The sequence below is a fragment of the Eurosta solidaginis genome, chromosome 3 (genome assembly GCF_040869045.1).
Source record: "Eurosta solidaginis isolate ZX-2024a chromosome 3, ASM4086904v1, whole genome shotgun sequence".
Lineage (NCBI taxonomy): Eukaryota > Metazoa > Arthropoda > Insecta > Diptera > Tephritidae > Eurosta > Eurosta solidaginis.
Genome location: NC_090321.1, coordinates 78946883 through 78968631, shown reverse-complemented (window position 1 = coordinate 78968631; position 21749 = coordinate 78946883). Strand labels below are relative to the sequence as shown.

Here is a 21749-nt window from a genome sequence, read left to right as displayed (position 1 = left end):
TTTAGCGTTTTGACAGGGTGTTCAATATGGCGGCGCCTATCTTCAGCGGGTGAGACAGCGATAGTCAAATACAAATCAGGTGATCCAATCACTTTGGAATTTTGACGTCTATGCAGAAGATATCACACTTAGTTATCACTCACAATGGTAGCTGTGAACGCACAGCTGATACCCCTGCAAAAATCGTGTCACCAAAAACGCACACAGCCACACGGCACGATCCCATTAATAGAAACGAAACATAATATTTGGTCAAAAATCTACTTTCGCTCATGCAAATGTGACTATGAATATGACTACTACAATGACCGTAAATTACTAGTCAGATGACGTGGGTCGTTTTTACAGGGACATATCCTACTTTTAACCTTTACCATTATCAGTTTCAGACTGGAACTCTTCTCCCTATTTGAGGAATCTTCGCACCTTGATCCTTTTTTGCACCCAACTCCTAAAATCAATAATTTTAATTCTTATAGATTTTCTTCTGATGCATTGTTGACTTTGATTCTAATGTGACGCCACATGCCAAAATTTCTTTGCCGCTACTATTTCAATGAATTTTTCTTCAGCATTGTTTTATGGTGTGGATACCGACTAGTGTTACCGTTAGCTTGAAAAAATGTAATAATTGCCAGGAAAACATGTATTAAACCCGGATACGTATATATGTATGCACGAGCAAGTGCAAAAAATGTACGAACGAACAGATTGTAGCAACAGAAGAAATATTATTGTGCGCGGGGGGGTTGCCATCGTGATCGAACGATAAGGCCTGGTTTTGACGGCAACATATATGGTAACCCTGCAAAAATCCTGTGACCAAAAACGCACACAGCCACACGAATTTTTGACAGGGGTGACGATTTGGAATGAAAAATTATGCAAATGAAATAGCATGCTAACAAATTTTGCTTTCCCACAACGTATCGTGCTCTCTCGCCCCTATTATATTTATAGGGATAGCAAAATACGTCATTGTTGCATGCAAACAAATTTTCTGCGAATCCGCCATTTTTTATTGAGCATCGAGAGAACAGCGGTGGAAAATTTTTGTAATTTCAATTCATTAATTGGATAAAAAAAGCAATAATTAACACACTTTCGGTAAGTCTATTAAATGATTCTGCTCTAACTCGCGCCGCCCAAACTTTAAAGTAATCCAATAAAGTACTTACCTTGTATGCGCATTACTCCATTATTGTCCAGGTAAGCGTTTAGCCCAGACAATCGACTTCGTTTGCTTAGTGGTTGCTTAGCACATAATGCACTGATCTCAGGTGAGAATGATTCAAGCTGCAATTGCTTGATGAGAAGATTTTCTGCGCTCTGGATCATCTCTGGCGTAATTGTGTTCGGCTTGACGTAGTTGTGTCCAGGAGCTCTTAGCTTGGCAATGTATAAGATAAATGTGGCGGCGGCCTGCGCCAGTCGGAAAAATATTTAACGTTTATCGGTATAGATGGAACTTTGCTCACTGCATATACATGTTTCCGCAACTCGCTCATATCGACGTCATCAGTGATGGTGCACTCGAATTCGGGCCATTCAAAGCTCGCCTTCCGTAGAAAATCGGGACCGTGCAACCACTGTGTAATTGGCACTGGACTGCTGACCTTGGTTGCTGCGTCTGCCACATTAAATTTCGTTGGGACCCATCGCCACTGCCTGACGTCTGAGTTTTCAAGTATCTCGTCAATACGATGCATAACGAATTGTTGAAATTTGCGTGGGTCCATCTTCAACCATTGTAAAACCGTCCTCGAATCTGACCAATATGTGACGTTTTGTATGTTGAGTTTGCGCACATTGAGACAAGCGTAGGCCGATTAACGCAGCTTGTAATTCCATACGAGGAATGGAAAGAGGTTTTAGAGGGGCGACCTTGCTTTTCGCAGCCACTAACGAAAGATCGACAATATCTTCTTGCGCTACTCTTAAGTAGCAAGTCGCTGCGTAAGCGTACTCGCTTGCATCAACGAACGTATGCAATTCTACACGCGCCCCATCATGAAATTGTTCTGAATAGCACCTCGGAATTTCGACTGCTTGTATTAAAACAGCGTACGCTTCCAATGTCGCCAACCTTCGGCAAGCTCCTCAGAGAGCTCTTCGTCCCAATATTAACTCGCCACACGCGCTGTAAAAGTATTTTCAGACCTACTGTGTAACAAGTGACCAGCCCCAACGGGTCGAAGATGGACATGAGGACCTGCAGAACCTCACGTTTTGTTGGAACGGCCTGCTCCGCTAAGACATCTCTACGCAGCCGTGCGAACCTGAAAATATACTTAAAAATGTCGTTATTCCGAATTGTACTGGGACTTGTTCTGCTGGGTCAATATTTGAAAGCTGTCGAAGGACTTTAGACGAGTTCGAAGCCCAGTGTCTCAGGTCAAATCCACCAGCGCGATGAACAGTGCGAACTTCGTCTGCCACCGCAAATGCGGCTTCTTCGTTTTCGGTGCTATCTATGTAATCATCAACATAGTGTGCGTTTCGGATTGCCTCGTATGCTCTGGGATACCTCTGGCGTTTCTCTTCGGCATTTTTGTTTCGGACGTAGTGAGCAATGCATGGACCGCAGTTTATGCCAAATGTCATGGCTCTCATGACATATGCGCTTGTTTGACCGCTGATTTGGTCGAACCACAAAAAACGTTGTGCGTGCACGTCCTCTTCGCGAATATTTATCCTATGGAACATTTCAGCGATGTCGGCGGATATTGCCACCTTTCCCACTCTGAACCTCAGTAGAATTTCGATAAGAGATTGTAGCAGATCTGGTCCCGTGAGTAAATGATCATTCAATGACGTACCATGCGACTTCGCTGCCGCATCCCCCACTAGTCTGATTTTATTAGGCTTGTTCGGATTTGTTGCTATGAAAATCGGTAGATACCAGACGTGCTTATTGTTAATAGCCATGTCGGCCTCCGAGAGTTGAAACGCGTAATTCTTTTGTATTAAATTGTGGATTTGGTTATCGATTTTTTCGTACAGTGACGGCTCGCGTTTAATTTTAGCCTTTAAACAGTTGAGACGCTGAAGTGCGTTGTTGTAGCTCTCGGGCAGGCTGTAGTCCTCGTAGCGCCATAACAGGCCGACTTCGAAATGCCAATTTACTTTAGCGCACGTTTGGTCCAGCATCTCAATAGCTCGTTTGTCGTCGCTTGACATTATATTTTGTTGTTTCACGGCGTCCAAGCTGAAGCTTTCTTTAACGACGTCGTGTAATTCTTGCCATTTGCATTCACAATGATGCATGGTTACATATGTTGCTGCGGTCGAAGCGCCTTGGATGCTCCACCCTAACCAACACTTAGATGCGATTTGCTCGTGACGACGACCTTCGCGTATTTTTCGAGGTACAGCGATTTTCCAATTGTCGGCTTCTATAAGCAACATTGGTTAAACATCATCGTAAGATGGTAAAGGTATGTCCCTTAAATAAGGGTAGGCGCGACGCAGCTCGCTTGCGTTCATCGATTGTTTCGGTAGAGCCAGATTTTTTATTGTATGTACGTTATTTATCCAAAGCAGTCTGTTATCTGTTGTGGATATTTGTATTGACGCTCGCACCGATGTGCTTTCGCTGCGCGTAGTTTCACTCGTCCACTGTAGACATATTGGTGCTGGTACGCCGTTCATGCCGAGCCTTTTTAATGTTGACTCATCGATGAGTGTCACAGACGACCCTTCGTCCAGAAACGCGAACACTTCGATTGTCTTACCTGCCGCATGCAGTTTCACTGGCATTATACGAAAGAACTGTCTGCTGTTGTTATCGGCACGATGTGTGCTTACAATGACCTGGTCGTTTTCTGCCTTAATTGCATTTTCATTGCCGCCACTATGCAGAAGTGGATGATGTTTTTGTGTGCAACCGTTCGTACCACAACCCTTTTTCGAGAAACAGCCTTTGCGGTGAGTCTTCAAGCAGCGATAACATGCCTTTTCCCTTCTTACCATAGACCACCTTTCATTTACTGGCAAGTCTTTGAATGTTGAGCAAAGCGCAGCGTAGTGATCAGTAGCATTGCACGCGAAACATTCCGACATATACTGCTTTGACCGACCCTGAGCATGGTTATGCTGTGCATCGGTTTTTGGTTGTATGTCATTGTTGCTGCTGGGTGTATTAACTGAGCTTGTTTTGTAAATGACGGCAGGTGATACTACGGTTGATGCTGCTTCGGAAATACGATAAAGCCATTCGCTAAATTGTTGTATGTGTGGTGCACCGTCACGCGGGTGCATTGCCCAAGCCAGCTTGTGATGATTAGGTAATTTGTCAACGAGTTCTTTCACCAGCATCGGATTGTTGAGGTGCTCGTTCAGCTTACAAGTTTGTATTGTCGCACATATATTACGGACAGCTAGTGCAAACTCTATGAGTGTTTCAAGTTTGTCTTTTGGAGGAGCTATTTTCCTTGCTTTAGCGATGACTCATTCAAAAATGTATTCTGGTCTACCGAAAAACATCTTTAGTGTGCTGAGAACATCGGGTACCATAGTTGGAAGGAGCAACTTGTCCTTCACCAACTTGCGTGCTTTACCTTTTAGGCAACGCTGCAAACGCAGCATATTTTCTACGTTAGAAAACCCTGCTATGGACGTACTGTGCTCATAGGTGCTGATGAACATCGGCCACTCTTCTGGGTCGCCGCTAAAGGTAGGCAACTCTTTCGGTATGGCCTGCCTGGCTGCTACTTGCGCGGGTGATGGGGTATTGGTGGCAACAAATGGTAAAGTTGTAACGCTTGTGCCACTAATATTCATTTGAGCAAGTAACTGATACTTTTGCTCTATGAAACGTTCTTCAGCAGCACGTTTCTCTTCGAGCATAGCTAACATAAGTTGTTGATGACGACTGCCTTCATTGGATTGACGTTGCGACTGGACATACTCACCAACTTCTAATCCGTTGCCCTTGGGTTGAGCGGGTTGCGTTTGCTGTTGTGACGAACCAGAAGAATTTGTGTCTTGCATTGCATTTGTATGCCCTGGTCCCGTATTGTTATTTTCAGTACAGGAAGCGCAACTCCAATCACGCTGCTCAACACTTTCATCCACTCCAGCACATTCGAAGTGAAACCATTCTTCACATTCGTCACACTGCAACCAGTTTTCCCCTGCAGATTTGTCCTCCTTTTTTCCGCATACCTTGCAAATGCACATGTTTGCACGAGGTAACAGTGTGAACTAGGAAAAAACTCGAGTACAATTTGTTGATTTCGGAATTGATGCCGCTGATTTCGCTGGATAAATTCTTGCGAACGCTTTAGCCACTGTCGCCGGTTTATGCAAGAGCCTTTATTGGCACGTGCAAGTGCTGAACAATGATCGCGATTCCAAGTAATTAATCAAAGCAAAACACTAAATTTTTTTAAAGATTTGTTACGGGCAAAGAAGGAGAAATATTTGATGTTTAATGGCAGCTATAACTTTATTTATCAATTCAATACATTAATAAAGTATTTAATAAAGTATATAAAAAAATAGCGGGAGCGCTTTAAAAAATTTTAGTTTCTTCCTTCTTTATTTTGTTCCGAATTGAAATGTCGAGTTGCCGGATACGTATATATGTACGCACGAGCAAGTGCAAAAAATGTACGAACGAACAGATTGTAGCAACAGAAGAAATATTATTGTGCGCGCGGGGGTTGCCATCGTGATCGAACGATAAGGCCTGGTTTTGACGGCAACATATATGGTAACCCTGCAAAAATCCTGTGACCAAAAACCCACACAGCCACACGAATTTTTGACAGGGGTGACGATTTGGAATGAAAAATTATGCAAATGAAATAGCATGCTGACAAATTTTGCTTTCCCACAATGTATCGTGCTCTCTCGCCCCTATTATATTTATAAGGATAGCAAAATACGTCATTGTTGCATGCAAACAAATTTTCTGCGAATCCGCCATTTTTTATTGAGCATCGAGAGAACAGCGGTGGAAAATTTTTGTAATTTCAATTTCAATTCATTAATTGGATAAAAAAACAATAATTAACACCCTTTCGGTAATTCTAATAAATGAATCTGCTCTAACTCGCGCCGCCCAAACTTTAAAGTAATTCAATAAAGTACTTAAGTTAGCCCAAAAAATCAACCGATGTTAATCATATATTTATTTTTCCTCTTTTCTTCATCCAACAGGTAACAAATTCTAGGAGCGGCTTATCCATGAATCCGTTGAAGCAACCGGGTCCGAATGCTCCGCAACCCAATACACCATATACAAATGCTAACCTACCAGGTGCTCCTCCATATAATGCTACTCACCAAAATGCTCTACCATTATCCAATAGACCATGAACTTGCATGCAAGCGCAACAAGCAACAACAAAAAGCGAACAATAATTTTATAGCTGGTCAATATGGTGAAACAGCTAAGCCTCAAGCCAATCCTCTACAACAGCCAGGTGCACCACGTGGTTACATGGGTCAAATGATGCCACCAACACAACCTGGACAGACGCCAATGCTCAGTCAACCACCCAAGCCGTTTCAACCCCCAATACCCGGACACGTCCGGACGTCCTGGTTATAATTTATGCTAATACAACTAATAATTTACAAATTTGCTGATGATTATTTTTGTGTTATTTTCTTTAGCAACCACCTGCACCTGTTACTGGTAAATATCAACAGTCGCAACAGTATGATCAAGCCCAACGCAATTATGTTTGGCAAATACATTGATCTTTCTCGTTTGCAGGTCCTCTTTGTATTGCATACCTGCAACAGCTGATTTATTAAAAACAACAGCTTTGCCCTTTACGCTTACCATCACACCAATGGCACGCATGGTTGAGGGTGAATTTGAGCCACCCATTGTAATTTTTGTGAATTGGGTCTAATTAGGTGTAATCGTTGCAAGGCTTATATGTCACCGAATATGCAATTTGTAGATGCTGGTCGTCGTTTGCAATGTCTTATGTGTAAAGTAACAACAGAAGGTAAAAAAAATCGTTCACTTTTACTTACTTGTGTTCATTGATTCATGTGTTTTCTTAACAGTGCCAAGTGAATATTTCCAACATTTGGATCACACAGGACAGCGTGTCGATAAATATGAACGTCCCGAACTTGTGTTGGGTACATATGAGTTTCTAGCTACAAAGGACTATTGTCGCGTAAGCAAAAACGCAAAAACGCTCCTCGTCATTTGACTAGTCATTTTACGGTCATTGTGACTTTCTGCAGCGGTTATATTCATAGTCACGTTTGCATGGGCGTGATGAACTTTTGTGACGAAATTTTCCGTTTCGTTCCTATTAATGTGATCGTGCATTCCGCTCCCACTTATAGGATGTGAGCATAGCACTGTTCTGCTCACACACGGCACAATGCTCGTCAAATGGCGGCCATTTCTTCAGTCATTTCACTCTACATTTTCGAGTCTTTTGACAATAAAGTTTACTGCGGTTTTACCATTTATATAACCGCCATATAACTTGAATTTTACCTGCCGATTTACTTTACCTGGAGCAGCCACATGAATAAAATATCAACCAAAAAATTTTATTTTCAATATTTATTTTTAATTATAACAACCAAACATAACATATAATATAAGCATTTATCTGGTTTTGCATCTTGGAGCCTCATATGTACATGAAATTGCAACTTAAAGTAATATATTTAATATAAAAAAGAAGTACTTTAATAATAACATAAAAAATATATTAATTGCTTTGAGCTATATTGCTGCAGCAACTAACTTTATATTTGGACAATTCAGAAGTGTGTTATATTCATGTAAAATTTGAGTTGTTTCCATGGTTGTTTACTCTTTTTTCAGATCAAGAATATTCAAAGGTGTCGTGGAATCCGATTGCTGTCGTAATTGATGAGCTTAAAAATGTACGACTAGTAATTGAGTCAGACTTATTATTGTTCTAAATCTAATCATTCAAGCAACAATTCTGCAACCCTTAGCAGGAGTATTGATTGGTTTCAAATCTAATTCCAACAGCAATCGTATCACGACATACCTTATTATATATGTACTTGAAATTGTAACTTAAATTAATACAGTTGATATAAAGAAAAGTAAGTATTTTAATAATAAATAAACTCTATTAATTGGTTTTTATTTTCCAATTGAAATATTTTCTAAGCGAGCAGAAAATAATTTAAGCTTTAGAAAAAACTCCAATTATTTGAATAATCTACAACTTAAAGCTTAGTAGAAATTCAGATTAGGTTTACTCTTTTTTCAGATCAAGAATATTCAAAGGTGTCGTAATTGATTAACTTAAAAATGTACGAGTATTAATTGAGTCAGACTTATTATTGTTCTAAATCTAATCATTCAAGCAATAATTCTGCAACCCATAGCAGGAGTATTGATTGGTTTCAAATCTAATTCCGACAGCAATCGTATCACATCCCTTATTATATATGTACGTGATATTGCAACTTAAATTAATACTGTTGATATAAAGAAAAGTAAATACTTTAATAATAAATAAACTCTCTTAATTGGTTTTTGTTTTCCAATTGAAATCTTTTCCTGTGCAAGCAAATCGCTAACCTGTGTTGGCAAAAGATATGATTATACTGTCTTCGATAGATAGTCGGACGAGCCGTTACTCGGCGAAGTAGAGATGACCGTTGTGTCGGTGGCAGCTGTTACAACAGCAGTTTCTAACTTTACACCATCCGTACAGTGTGATGAATGCTTCACTGCCTTTTCCAATTGCTTGGCGCCAGCAATTTTTGCTGTTTGTAAAGCTTTAGCTGTAATGCAAATATATAGATGGGTTAAAGTGGTTTTCGTATGGTATTCAACAACTCACCCTTTACCATCATCACAGCCTTCTCATCGATTTTGAATATGTGTACTGTTTCAGTACTCAGACCTAGTTCGTTTGGTGCAATATTTTCGATTTAGTTGTGTATACTATCCGTTAGGCAGACAATTAGGTGCGTTCGATTCATTCATATACTGTGGGTATTTGAGCCGTAAACGCAATGGCAGATATTTTGATTCTTTTTGAAGTGTAACATTTATAAACAGTTGGGTTTCCCTGCTGTCACCATCACCACTAGAGAGCTATTGAAGAAACGCTCCGAGTCACTCTGTGGCCACCTTGTCACGGTTACTGATGGAGATAATGCGAAGCCATCTTTACCATCTAATAAGTAAATTGAACTGTAGAGGAAGAAACATTTTATAAAATTTAATAAAATCAAAAAATGATAGTTGTGTCAAAATGGGGTAAATTATTGTATGTTAAAGTATAGCGAAGTTTGAATAGGTTTTATTCTTCATTCTTAGAAACTTGTACGAAGGTACCTGATAAGATATTAAAAATCCTCAACGTTTTTTTTTGCAATAACTTAAAAAAAACTCATATTCAAACTTCTGCTTAACTTCTACATATCAATAGCTACCTTTACCACCAGGAGTCACTATTGCTTCTACGCCTATGCTATTGTTTCCTACACCGATGAGCTTTGTAATAAAATCAACAGCTATCTCTCCAGTTTTGTCGCCTCGCGAAACCCGATATTGTAACCAACCAAATCATCGGTGATCTTATTTAAAACATGGCCGCGCCAAATGTCGACCATATGACATTACCCTACCGACTGTCTTACACCTTAAAATTTTGGGTGTGACTTTCGATCAGGATCTACATTTTGGAGAGCATGCACTAGCACGAATACTAGTAACGAAAATCCAGAGCTGTAACAAACATTTAATATAATTCGATAAATCGGCAGTACTTGGGGTAAATATAAATAGACGTTTGCATGGTACGCGTCTCCGATATGGTCGACAAGCCTAAAGGTTACTCACTGGAAGAAAATACAGGCCTGCCAAAATGCTGCCCCACAAACAGGCGTCGGACCTTTATGCTAGGAATTGCCCGGTGAATCCAGTACTCAAAGAACAGTACCCAAAACTTGCGGAAGATCGCGTACTCCCCAGAGAAAAGCGAGTGACTCTAGCTCAACTTCGTTCTGGATACTGCAACAGGTTAAACTCTTACCTATCCAGAATCAACCCCGACATACAAAATGTATGCCCCGCTTGCAATGTGTCCCCACATGACACCAATCATCTCTTTAATTGTAATGTGGAACCAACGCCTCTAACACCCCTTTCCTTAGGGTCCACCCCTGTTGAAACAGCAAGTTTCCTTGGACTCCCGTTAGGGGATATTGATGACAATTTGTGATTAGTCAGACCTATTGGATGGGGCGAAGCTCTGTTACAAAAACAACAACAACCAGTGCTAAAGTTGATTTTATTTTAATTACTTGCAGTTGGGGTATGCACTCATTCTCTACTGTGCTCAAAACTATCGCCTCCAAATGGCAATCCAATTAAGATGAGCTAAAAGTAACAGGCAAACATGTTATAGCAGCATGAAACCTCCAAGGCCATTCCGCCCTCTCACCCCAAAAGCTATGAGATCGCCAGAGCTCCAGTTGTTAAAGAAACAGGATGCACAATGCTTAGGGGAAGTTGACAATTGGGTTGTAGTATCTATATATTGCGCTGGCAACCCCATGAATCAATTTGGTATTTTAGTCGCCTCCTCCAACAGGCACACCTACCGCGTCTATATTCTAAGCCCCCTTATGCACTGGGGATAATAGTGCTTGTTACCGGAGTGTACGCATCTATATCCGAAAAAGGACCATCTACATCGTTAACACTCCCTAAAACCTTCGAGTGTCTTTATCGCTCTTTAGGATTATTCCAACAAATGATTATAAAAATAAAAACTCTTGCCTGCATACCTTTAGTGCCTGTTACAACAGCTGTAGGTTTTCCATTGATAAACTTTTTAGCTGGCGAGCCACAGTTGCTTTTTGCTTTTTTCGGCGAATACGTAAATGTTTTTTCACGTTCCTGTAATGGTTTCACCACCATTTGGGTTTCATTTACGGTTGGCGATAGATTACCCAGTTTTGTTGTAGGTTCAGCGGCTTGCATATACTGCATACCTTTTTTCATCATGTACCCAACTTCTTCCATGGTATCATTGACGTGCAATGATTTTTCGGTACTCTCATTGAACAAACTACGATGTTCTTTATCATTTTCAAATGATTCTTCAAAGCCAATAGAACTTTTGTTATGGTAATTACTGAGCATGCTTTCCGCATTTCGTGCTATTGGCTCTATTGTAATTTCCTTCTGTTGTTTTTCTTTCTCCTCTTTAATAAAGACACTTTTGTTTAAATTTCCGCCCGTTTCATCTGACTCATCATCCGACAACTCAATTACTCCTAAAGAATCATCAAAGGACGCGCTGGAAGATATTTTTTCACTGCCATGCATATTTTTATAATCATTGGTGATAAGTTCAGTCACACTTGCATGCTCATTTGCTGGCGGCTCTGGTGTGTCATCTAGGTTTATCAATATTATACTTTTTTCCAGTTCATGCGATTCTTCGGAGGACTCGCTTTGGGTATAATGTGAAACTTTCCTGGGTGCACTTGCGCCTGTGGTGTCATGTGCTGTTTCATAACAGCTTGTTGTCGCTGAAGTTTCACTGCCTTTTTGAGCGCTTTGAAAGCTTATGTGTGATGATACATCATCACCACCCAAAGAACTATTGGACTGATCTTCGCAAATTTTCCTCTAGTATAGTAGATGGTCTGAGAAGTCTCACCATTTTCAAAGGTGAAGTTTGTAAAGTGGTATCGCCCACTATTGTGGAGTCCCACATTTAAGATGGCGCTTCAATATCTTCTAGGAGTGTTACATCAATACTTTTTAAAGGAGTTTCATTATCCAATTGATGCTGCTCATGTAGGCATAAGTCATGCAATAGACGTTGCAATGATTGTGCTTCTTCATCTATTTCTTGTAGTTCTAAAATTATATTATTAAATTTAAACCACACAATCTTATCAACTTTCAATATGTTGTATATTGACTTACCTTGTTTACAAGGGGTTTTAAAATAGTTTCCATCGGCGCTGCGCTTTTTAGCATCTTCTATAACCATATCCTTGTTCTCGCTATGTATGTACTTAAATAGTGCGCTGTCAGGATCGGATGCTGTTTTATCACACATTTTTTCTAAAGCCATAAAACTTTCATCAGACGTACGTTGCTGTTGGCATTCGAATATAGTGTTTGCATTGTTGGATTTATTTTCATCATCCTCCATTTCAAATATATTGTTCATTGCATTTCCGCTAACAGCAACGTTACTTTCGTGTTGATCCACAATCGCTACACGAGGAGCTGCGCGTGCTTCTAGCAAAGTTTGTAGATCCTCCTCTAATTCCAAGCTAAAGCGTTGGCAAGATACCGGCTCTTAAGCAGGCGTTGTAGCCTTTCTAAATGTGTTCGTAAATCGAGAAAAAAATTTTGAAAATATTGTTTGTATTAATTTTTAATAATAGGTATATATTACCGCATTTTACTTCCGCATTGCCTTTATTGCCGTATATAAACATCGGCAGAAATGCTCAAAAGTGGCTCAATATATTTTCTATAACGATTAGCGTGCGTTTCAATGCAATGCAATAGTATACGCAATCCCATCTCATGGCAGCATTTCATACGCAAAGGCACAGAACTACATTTGGCATAGCAGACTTTAGGCGTATTGCCAGCCAGCACAGCCATATCAGTCGCAGTTACTAGTAATAAACCCACACTCGTCAGTGATTGTATAGCGCCATCCAGAAAGCGATTCGGACAACCATAAGGATCTAGGTCTATAACATCGAAACGCTTCTCATATGAAGTTGAAAGGTACGTGAGAGTCCTATTGCGAATTTTATTATTATTACAGTTAAATCACTAGCTATTGATTCGTATATCAATTAAATGTTCCACTCCATTGTGTCGCATATTTACGCTAATGGAATCTACTGCCAGCTTAAATAGATCATTTGCAACAATTTCACGCACGCCTGCTACTTCTTTTGCATAACGTCTGCTACGTAAACCTGTTGAAGCAAACGCTTCCAATATTCGCAGTCCATCGTCGTATTTTACACCAGCCGTGTATGGTTTCTTGTCATTAGCATTGCTTTCGTTTGTATTTTGTGCATTTTTATGCGCCGCTGCTTCCCGCTCTCTTATCAACCGCTTTGAGTATACATTAAGTACTGAAATACTTAAATCACGATTAAATTCTTGTACTGGATTGTAGAATATGGCCCCGTCGGCAATAATTTCTGTAGTGCTTTCTTTGATCACACGTTCGGGTGCTTTGTCGTTCGTAGCGATCTGTTAATTCATAAAATTTAGGGAGATTTTGTTAATAACGCTAAACATATATTTACCTTATTTTCAGCTATTTTCCCAACTTCCATTTTGGCCTTAAACTGCTGTGCATCCACGTTTTTGTTATCAGCTGTTCGGTGGTGGCATACGCTGAGCTGCTGCTTTCGTTGAACAGTGAATCGTGGAAACTGTTTCAACAGACGAATATATTTAAGTATTACAGATGCATGACACTGTTTTTTTATAAATCAACGATGATAGCCAGACTGGGGAGGTTGTTGCTGCTGCTATCGTGGCATTGCATCACCTGGTTGCTGTTGTGGTATATACCTTGGTATAACTAGATGTGGCGTCATTGCCCCACCTGGTCCAGTTGATGCGGACCACGAACAACAACCACCACGACCTACACTGTTTGGGTTCACTTTGCTGCTGCAAACATACCTCCGTCACAATAATTAATGGAGACCATGGATGGGTATCTCAACAAGAGAGGCTATTTTATTGCACACATAGCCGTTTTTTACACCGAATTTTATAATCATTTTTTTCAATTTTGGATAATAAATCTTAATGGTATGTATTTTGTAAGTAGATCCATATAATCAAGAATTTTTTTCTTGTATGTATGTGGAAATCAAAATTTACTATTCTGCATTAGAATTGCTCATGATTATTTATACTATGCAATTACATATTTCACTTTCTTTCTTTATAAACATGCACACATTGATATGAGTTTTTTTGCTAAAACACACTTTAGTAGACCAAAAAATATTAAAGAATGCGTATATTAATTTCTGCAAAATGTAGTAAATACAGGTTGAAAAAATTTACCAAAAAATCGATTTGTCTTGCTGTCTCTGCTGAATTAGAAATGGCAGATTTTTTTGCACGCAAAAATGTCGTATTTTGCTATCCCTATGATAATAATAGGTGCGAGAGAGCACGATACATTGTGGGAAAGCAAAATTTGTCTGCATGCTATTTCATTGGCACAATTTTTCATTCCAAATCGTCACCCCTGCTAAAAATTCGTGTGGCTGTGTGCGTTTTTGGTCACACGATTTTTGCAGGTAATAAATCTCATATAAGTTATTTACAAATTCCTTATTTTGTTGACACAGAATAATACACCCCCGGAGATACCAGCATTTGTATTTGTAATTGATGTATCTTATAACACCATCAAATCGGGATTAGTGCATTTATTATGCTCACAAGTGAAAGAAATTCTAAAACATTTACCCTTCGATCAGGGTCAGGAAAAATCTAAAATGCGCGTAGGTTTCATTACCTACAATAGTACTGTACATTTTTATAATATTAAAAGTAGTTTGGCACAGCCGCAAATGATGCTTGTAGGCGATGTACAGGTATGTAGATGCATTGTTTAATATTACTTCAAAAGTTTACATGCACTTATTCATCTTAAATATGATATGTTTATGCCTCTACTCGATGGCTTCCTTTGTCAACCCGAAAAATCTGAAGCTTTATTAGATGCATTAATGGAACAAATACCCAAAATGTTTGTCGATACAAGAGAAACTGAAACTGTACCCTATCTAGCTATACAAGCTGGCTTAGAAGCTTTGAAAGCATCAAATTGTGCTGGCAAATTATTGGTATTCAATTCAACTCTACCCATCGTTGAAGGACGTGGTAAATTGAAGAATCGTGAAGATCGTAAATTGCTTGGTACTGAAAAAGAAAAAACCGTGATCACGCCACAATGTGTCTCATATAATCAACTGGGTCAAGAATGTGTACAAAATGGTGTATCAGTCGATTTATTTTGTTTCAATAATTCATATATTGATATAGCAGCACTGGAACAAGTGTGTCGTTTGAGTGGCGGTGAAGTCTACAAATATACATACTTTCAGGTAATAATAATTTTACTTAGTTATTATAAATCGATAAATAAATGTTTCTTATTTTATAACAGGCTGATTTGGATGGCAATCGTTTAATTGAGAACATTATTAAAAATGTTTCACGGCCAATTGCTTTTGATGCAGTAATGCGAGTACGCACCTCAGCCGGCATACGCCCAACTGACTTCTATGGACACTTCTTTATGACAAATACAACCGATGTGGAATTGGCTAGTATAGGTAGGATAAAGTTTAAAATATACAGGCATGATCTGCCGTTCACTTTCCACCCCATTTAAATATGCCGGGCACAGGTAGCGAGTTTGAAAGAAAGTCAGATACAGAACATGCCCGATTTAGAACAAATTTTACATTGTTTTTAATATACATTTGCTCACACTAATAGACTGCAACAAATCTGTTGCCATCGAAATCAAGCATGACGACAAATTACCGCCTGAAGAGAATATATATTTACAAATTGCACTGCTCTTCACATCGATTAGTGGTCAACGACGTTTGCGTATATTAAATTTAGCATTACGTGCCACAAATACCATAGCAGATGTTTTCAAATCTTGTGAATTGGACGCCATGATGTTATTCTTTGCTTGTTTCAAATTGCTTGAGTTAACACCCAAACAAGTTAAAGATAATTTAATAAATCGTTCAGCACAAATATTGGCATGTTACCGCAAACATTGTACTTCACCAATGTCAGCGGGACAACTTATATTACCGGAATGCCTAAAATTGCTACCACTTTATGTATCATGTTTACTAAAGAACGATGCCATTTCTGGTGGTTCCGATATGACAATCGATGATCGTTCATATGTTATGCAATTTGTATTAACAATGGATTTAAATATGTCTGTTAGCTATTTTTATCCACGTTTCATACCTATACATAATGTAGATGTTGATGATAATGAGCTACCGATGTCGATACGTTGTACACATGAAAATATGCTGGAAGATGGTGCCTACATACTCGAAAATGGTGTGCATCTATTTGTTTGGTTGGGACAATCGTTACCACAAACATTCATACAACCAATATTTGGTGTGCAATGTACACAACAAGTAAATGCAGAACGTTTTGCAATAATTGGTGATACGCCATTAGCGCAGCGTGTGCATAATATTAGCCGTGTTTTTTAACACGCGCGTATACGTTTCGTTTGCGCGTGTTAAAAAACGCCTATCTTCGCTTAGATAATGCTTAGGAGACCCATCTAGCGGCTGTTGTAAAACAACTAGCTACAGCAACAGGGTGTACCGAAAAGCGGAGACGCAACGCTCTGATGGCCATAGGGTATAACATATAGCTGAATCAGTTGCGATGAATTGTGGACACACATATAATACATAGAATTAGTGTACAGGGTGAAACAAAGACACATATTTCAGTTACATCTGAGTATAATGCGTATTGAAATTTAGTAGGACAAAATTTATGCGCAGCAATTTCAGAGGTGTATTTATAGTTTGTCTCTTAGCAGTCAATATAAAGTTTAAGCGTAAACGGATATACGCGTGTTAAAAAACACGGCTATTATTGATACAATTATGAGGGAGCGTACTAGAAATATGAGGGTATGTTAAATATATTTAAGTGATCTGAACTGATAGTAAGTGGCTGTCTATATAAAATGTTTACTTTAGGTAACATGCGTCAGACAAAATGATAAATTGGAAACGGTATTTCGACATTTCCTTGTCGAAGATCGCGGCACAGATGGCAGTCCCAGCAACGTAGACTTTTTATGCCACATGCATAAGGAAATATTAGATTTATTAAGTTAGCTTGTAAGCGGTTACGGTAAAAGCAGCAGCAGCTGTAGCAATAAGTCGCAAAGTGGGTATAGAGGTGATGATAGAACAACAACGCTATCAATATACCGTAGCTATTCCCAGAATCGTGCACGTTTGCATAGGCTTTCGCGTAAAAGATGGTATATTACATACTTTATACAACACATACAAACGTTCGCAATACAAATGAAGCCTTTAAACTGTTAAGTAATATAATGAAAAAATTGTGTCCAAATCCCGAAGAAAGAAGCTATAAAATGTGTGTCAGTGAAATGATAATTATTGCTTTTGGTTGTAGTTTTGAGGCATCGTCTTCGAGTGCCTTCTGGTCGTATATGCCGTTTCTTTTGCCAACTACATGTAAGGCGTTAAACTGTAACGTCGCCGTGGACTCGTTCAGTGTAATGTGTAATGGCGACCCCAAGTTCCTCGTGGAAATAGAGGGTGGGGCGGGATGGCTTAGAAGGTTTAAAGTGATCATATTAATCGTTCCCGAGATTGTTGTTGTTGCTGTAGCAGTGCTTCGCCCACCTAATAGGTGCGACCGATCACAAATTGTCATCAGTATCCTCTAACGGGAGTCCAAGGAAACTCGCAGTTTCAACAGGGGTGGACCATAATGTGAGGGGTGTTAGAGGCGTGGGTTCCACATTACAATTGATGAGATGGTTGGTGTCATGTGGGGACACATTGCAAGCAGGGCATACATTTTGTATGTCGGGGTTGATTCTGGATAGGTAAGAATTTAACCCGTTACAGTATCCATAACGAAGTTGAGCTAGAGTGACTCGATTTTTCCTGGGGAGTATACGGTCCTCTTCCGCAAGTTTTGGGTACTGTTCTTTGAGTACTGGATTCACCGGGCAATTCCTAGCATAAAGGTCCGACGCCTGTTTGTGGAGTTCACTGAGGACCTGCTTGTGTTTTTTTGCTTCATACGGCTGAGTTCTCAGGTGCCGTATTTCCTCATAATGCTTACGGAGATGACTCTTTAAGCCCCTAAGCGGTGTTGGATCATCAATCAGATGTCTGTTGGGGTGCCCAGGTTTCTGGGTATTCTACAGAAACTGTTTGGTTAGCATTTCATTTCTTTCCTTTATTGGGAGTTTTCTCATTGTGCAGGTGGTGTTCTGAGGACATAAGAAGGCAGCCCGTAGCGGTTTTGGGGGCAGTATTTTGGCAGGACTGTATTTTCTTCCAGTGAGTGACCTTTAGGCTTAGCGACAATATCGGAGACGCGTACCATGCAAACGTCTATTTAAATTTACCCCAAGTACTGCGGATTTATCGAATTATATTAAATTTTTGTTACAGCTCTGGATTTTCCTTACAATTGCTAGTGCATGCTCTCCAAAACGTAGATCCTGATCGAAAGTCACACCCAAGATTTTAGGGTGTAAGACAGTCGGTAGGGTAATATCATATGGTCGACATTTGGCGCGGCCATGTTTTAAATAAAGTCACCGATGATTTGGTTGGTTACAATATCAGGTTTCGCGAGGCGACAAAACTCGAGAGATTGGGGAGATAGCTGTTTATTTTATTACAAAACTCATTGATGTAGGAAACAATAGCATAGGCGTAGAAGCAATAGTGACTCCTGGTGGGAAAGGTAGCTATTGATATGTAGAAGTTAAACAGAAGTTTGAATATGAGTTTTTTTAAGTTATTGCAAAAAAAGCGTTGAGGATTTTTAATATCTTACCAGGTACCTTCGTACATGTTTCTAAGAATGAAGAATAAAACCTATTCAAACTCAATTTTCACCAGGACAAAGCCGCTGAGACTTCGCTATACTTTAACATACAATACTTTACCCCATTTTAGCACAATTATCATTTTTTGATTTTATTAAATTTTATAAAATGTTTCTTCGTCTACAGTTCCATTTCCGTATTGGATGGTAAATATGGCTTTCGCATTTTCTCCATCAATAACTGTGATAAGGTGGAAGAAATCTATGCGCGTAAATCGCAACATATTATCTTGGTCGAGCGTTTCTTCAATAGCTCTCTAGAGGTGATGGCGACAGCAGAGAAACCCAACTGTTTACAAATGTTACACTAAAAAAAGAATCAAAATATCTGCCATTGCGTCTACGGCTCAAATACCCAATATCATCATATCATCATATCGTTTGTTAACACAGATAAGCGATGTGCTTGCGCAGAACCGAGCCTTCGCTACTTTATGACGAAATTCAATTCCCACCAATGGCTATTACATGAACATCAACAATCAATGGCTATTTAATGATCAACAACATGACAGAACGTTTGACTGCCGCAGCGAAAGCTTAAACAATTTTTGTTTGAGCATGAAAAAGGATTACGCATTCTTTTACTGGTTTAGTGTAAGTTGTTGCGGCGGCGTTTGAAGTGTGATATTTATTAAAATTTCATTTTGACAGTAAATTTAAAACAAAAAAAGCTTAAGCTTTGTAAGCATTTAATTATTATAAATATAATATATTGTAATATAACAATGATTTGCTATGTACAGTGCTGGCCACTTAAATGACGCTGCAGTAATATAGCTCAAAGCAATTAATATATTTTTTATGTTATTATTAAAATACTTACTTTTCTTTATATCAACTGTATTAATTTAAGTTACAATTTCATGTACATATATAATAAGGTATGCCGTGATACAATTGCTGTTGGAATTAGATTTGAAACCAATCAATACTCCTGCTAAGGGTTGCAGAATTATTGCTTGAATGATTGAATTTAGAACAATAATAAGTCTGACTCAATTACTAGTCCTAAATTTTTAAATTCATATTTTACTTTACTTTATTACTTTAAAATTCAAGTACGACAGCAATCGGATTCCACGACAGCTTTGAATATTCTTGATCTGAAAAAAAGAGTAAATCTAATCTGTTGTTGATTTAAATTGATTCAAATAATTGGAGTCTTTTCCAAAGCTTAAAATTATTTTCTGTTCGCTTGGAAAAGATTTCAATTGGAAAATAAAAACCAATAAGGTGAGTTTATTTATTATTAAAATACTTACTTTCCTTCATATGAACTGTATTAATTTAAGTTACAAGTTCATGTACATATATAATAAGGTATGTCGTGATACGATTGCTGTTGGAATTAGATTTGAAACCAATCAATACTCCTGCTAAGGGTTGCAGAATTATTGCTTGAATGATTAGATTTAGAACAATAATGAATCTGACTCAATAACTAGTCCTACATTTTTAAATTCATATTTTACTTTACTTTATTACTTTCAAATTCCATTACGACAGCAATCCGATTCCACGACACCTTTGAATATTCTTGATTTGAAAACAAGAGTAAATCTAATCTGAATTTCTACTTAGCTTTAAGGTGTAGACTTTAATTGATTCAAATAATCAAATTTTGTATTCGAAACCATGTAAACAACTCAAATTTTACATGAATATAACACACTTCTGAATTGTCCAAATATAAAGTTAGCTGCAGCAGCAATATAGCTCAAAGCAATTAATATACTTTTATGTTATTATTAAAGTACTTACTGCCTTTTTGTATTAAATGTATTAATTTAAGTTGCAATTTCATGTGTATATGAGGCTCCAAGATGCAAAACCAGATGAATCCATGATATTTAAAACTTAGAAAAGCACAAATAAGCTGAAATTTTTAAAATTGCTATGAATTTTCAATAACGGTTTTTAGAACATATCTGGTTTTGCATCTAGGGGCCTCATATATTCTTTATTTGGAAAAAATTACTAAATCTAATGATATGCTTTAAATAAATGTTTATATCATATTGTTACGAATATTAGCAAAACTAAGGAGTGCTGCCAGCTCTAAGCCGATCTAAGCAGTGACGTGAATGCACATCAATAATTCAATCATTATGTATCTACTTAAACGAATAAATAATTGCGTCTACACATATGTACACATTCCAACGAGCAACATTTACATACAAGGCAGCAAGAGATGAGATGTCACACACCGATGAATTTACTTATACGCTTATGTGTGTGCGGGAGACTGTAAACTACAAACACATGCATATACCTTATCTGAGTTGTCACAAGAGTGAGCAATAATTTATGCACGTAGTTGTGGCTGGCGATTTTGTAGCCGAAACAACTAGTAACTTCTGGAAATCGAAGAGCCTAGAAGTATGCAGCGTAAACTATAAAAGCGGCGCCAGCGAGTAAGAAGTAATTCAGTTTGATTTGAATTGTCAAGCAGTTACGAGTAAGACGATACTAGCGAGCAATAGCACTATTATTTTGAAAGTCAGTTTCCTTTAAGATATCAGTTTGGTTATTAAGCTATTCGTTGCACAGTTTGAGTGTTATTGTGAAGTACTTAATAAAGGCAATTTTTCCATCATTCAATATTGGAGTTATTTATTCAACAGTTTAGTGATTCGAACTTAGCAGAGGATTGCAAATAAGAGGATTTGCAGAAAATTCGTTACAATTGGTGTCAGAAGAGGAATTGTTGAATAAATTCTAGAGGACAACAAGGACATGGCAAAGTTAAGTGAATTGAAGATCCCGCAACTGAAGAAGGAGTTGGAGAGCCGTGGATTGAATACAAGCGGCGTTAAACTCGAACTTCAGGCACGGCTACGAGAAGCAATGGAAGCAGAAGGAATTGATGTGGAAGAGCATGTCTTTCATCTTGATGGCGAGGAGACAACAAAAATTGAAGAGAAGAACGAAACATCGCAGACGGTTACCAGTACAGACTTGAACATGATTTTAGCTGCAATATCTGCTCTAACATCGACAGTGTCATCTCAACTGGCAGAACAGCAGACATATATGGAATCGCAGGAGAACCGTATAACATCCA

General features: G+C 38.6%; 1 protein-coding gene and 2 pseudogenes across 1 annotated transcript; 1 reads left to right on the top strand and 2 right to left on the bottom strand.

Moving 5' to 3' along the window:
• The first annotated feature begins 6295 nt into the window (after nt 1–6295).
• On the top strand, nt 6296–16269 carry LOC137245915 (protein transport protein Sec24C-like; annotated as a pseudogene).
• LOC137244049 (uncharacterized) lies at nt 7558–12092 on the bottom strand (annotated as a pseudogene).
• On the bottom strand, nt 12797–13461 carry LOC137247273 (tRNA (guanine(26)-N(2))-dimethyltransferase-like). The gene is made up of 2 exons (XM_067778371.1): nt 13285–13461; nt 12797–13228 (listed from the first exon to the last, which is right to left on the bottom strand). Exons 1-2 carry the CDS (start codon nt 13312–13314, stop codon nt 12797–12799), a joined length of 462 nt encoding a protein of 153 aa, XP_067634472.1. The 5' UTR covers nt 13315–13461.
• Nucleotides 16270–21749: the final 5480 nt, after the last annotated feature.

Excerpts from the sequence above, each read along its gene's own strand:
- LOC137247273 (XM_067778371.1), bottom strand. The coding sequence starts at position 13,314 with ATGGAAGTTGGGAAAATAGCTGAAAATAAG. Across the intron at positions 13,229-13,284 it reads GGAAAATAGCTGAAAATAAG|ATCGCTACGAACGACAAAGC; the intron begins GTAAATATATGT and ends ATGAATTAACAG.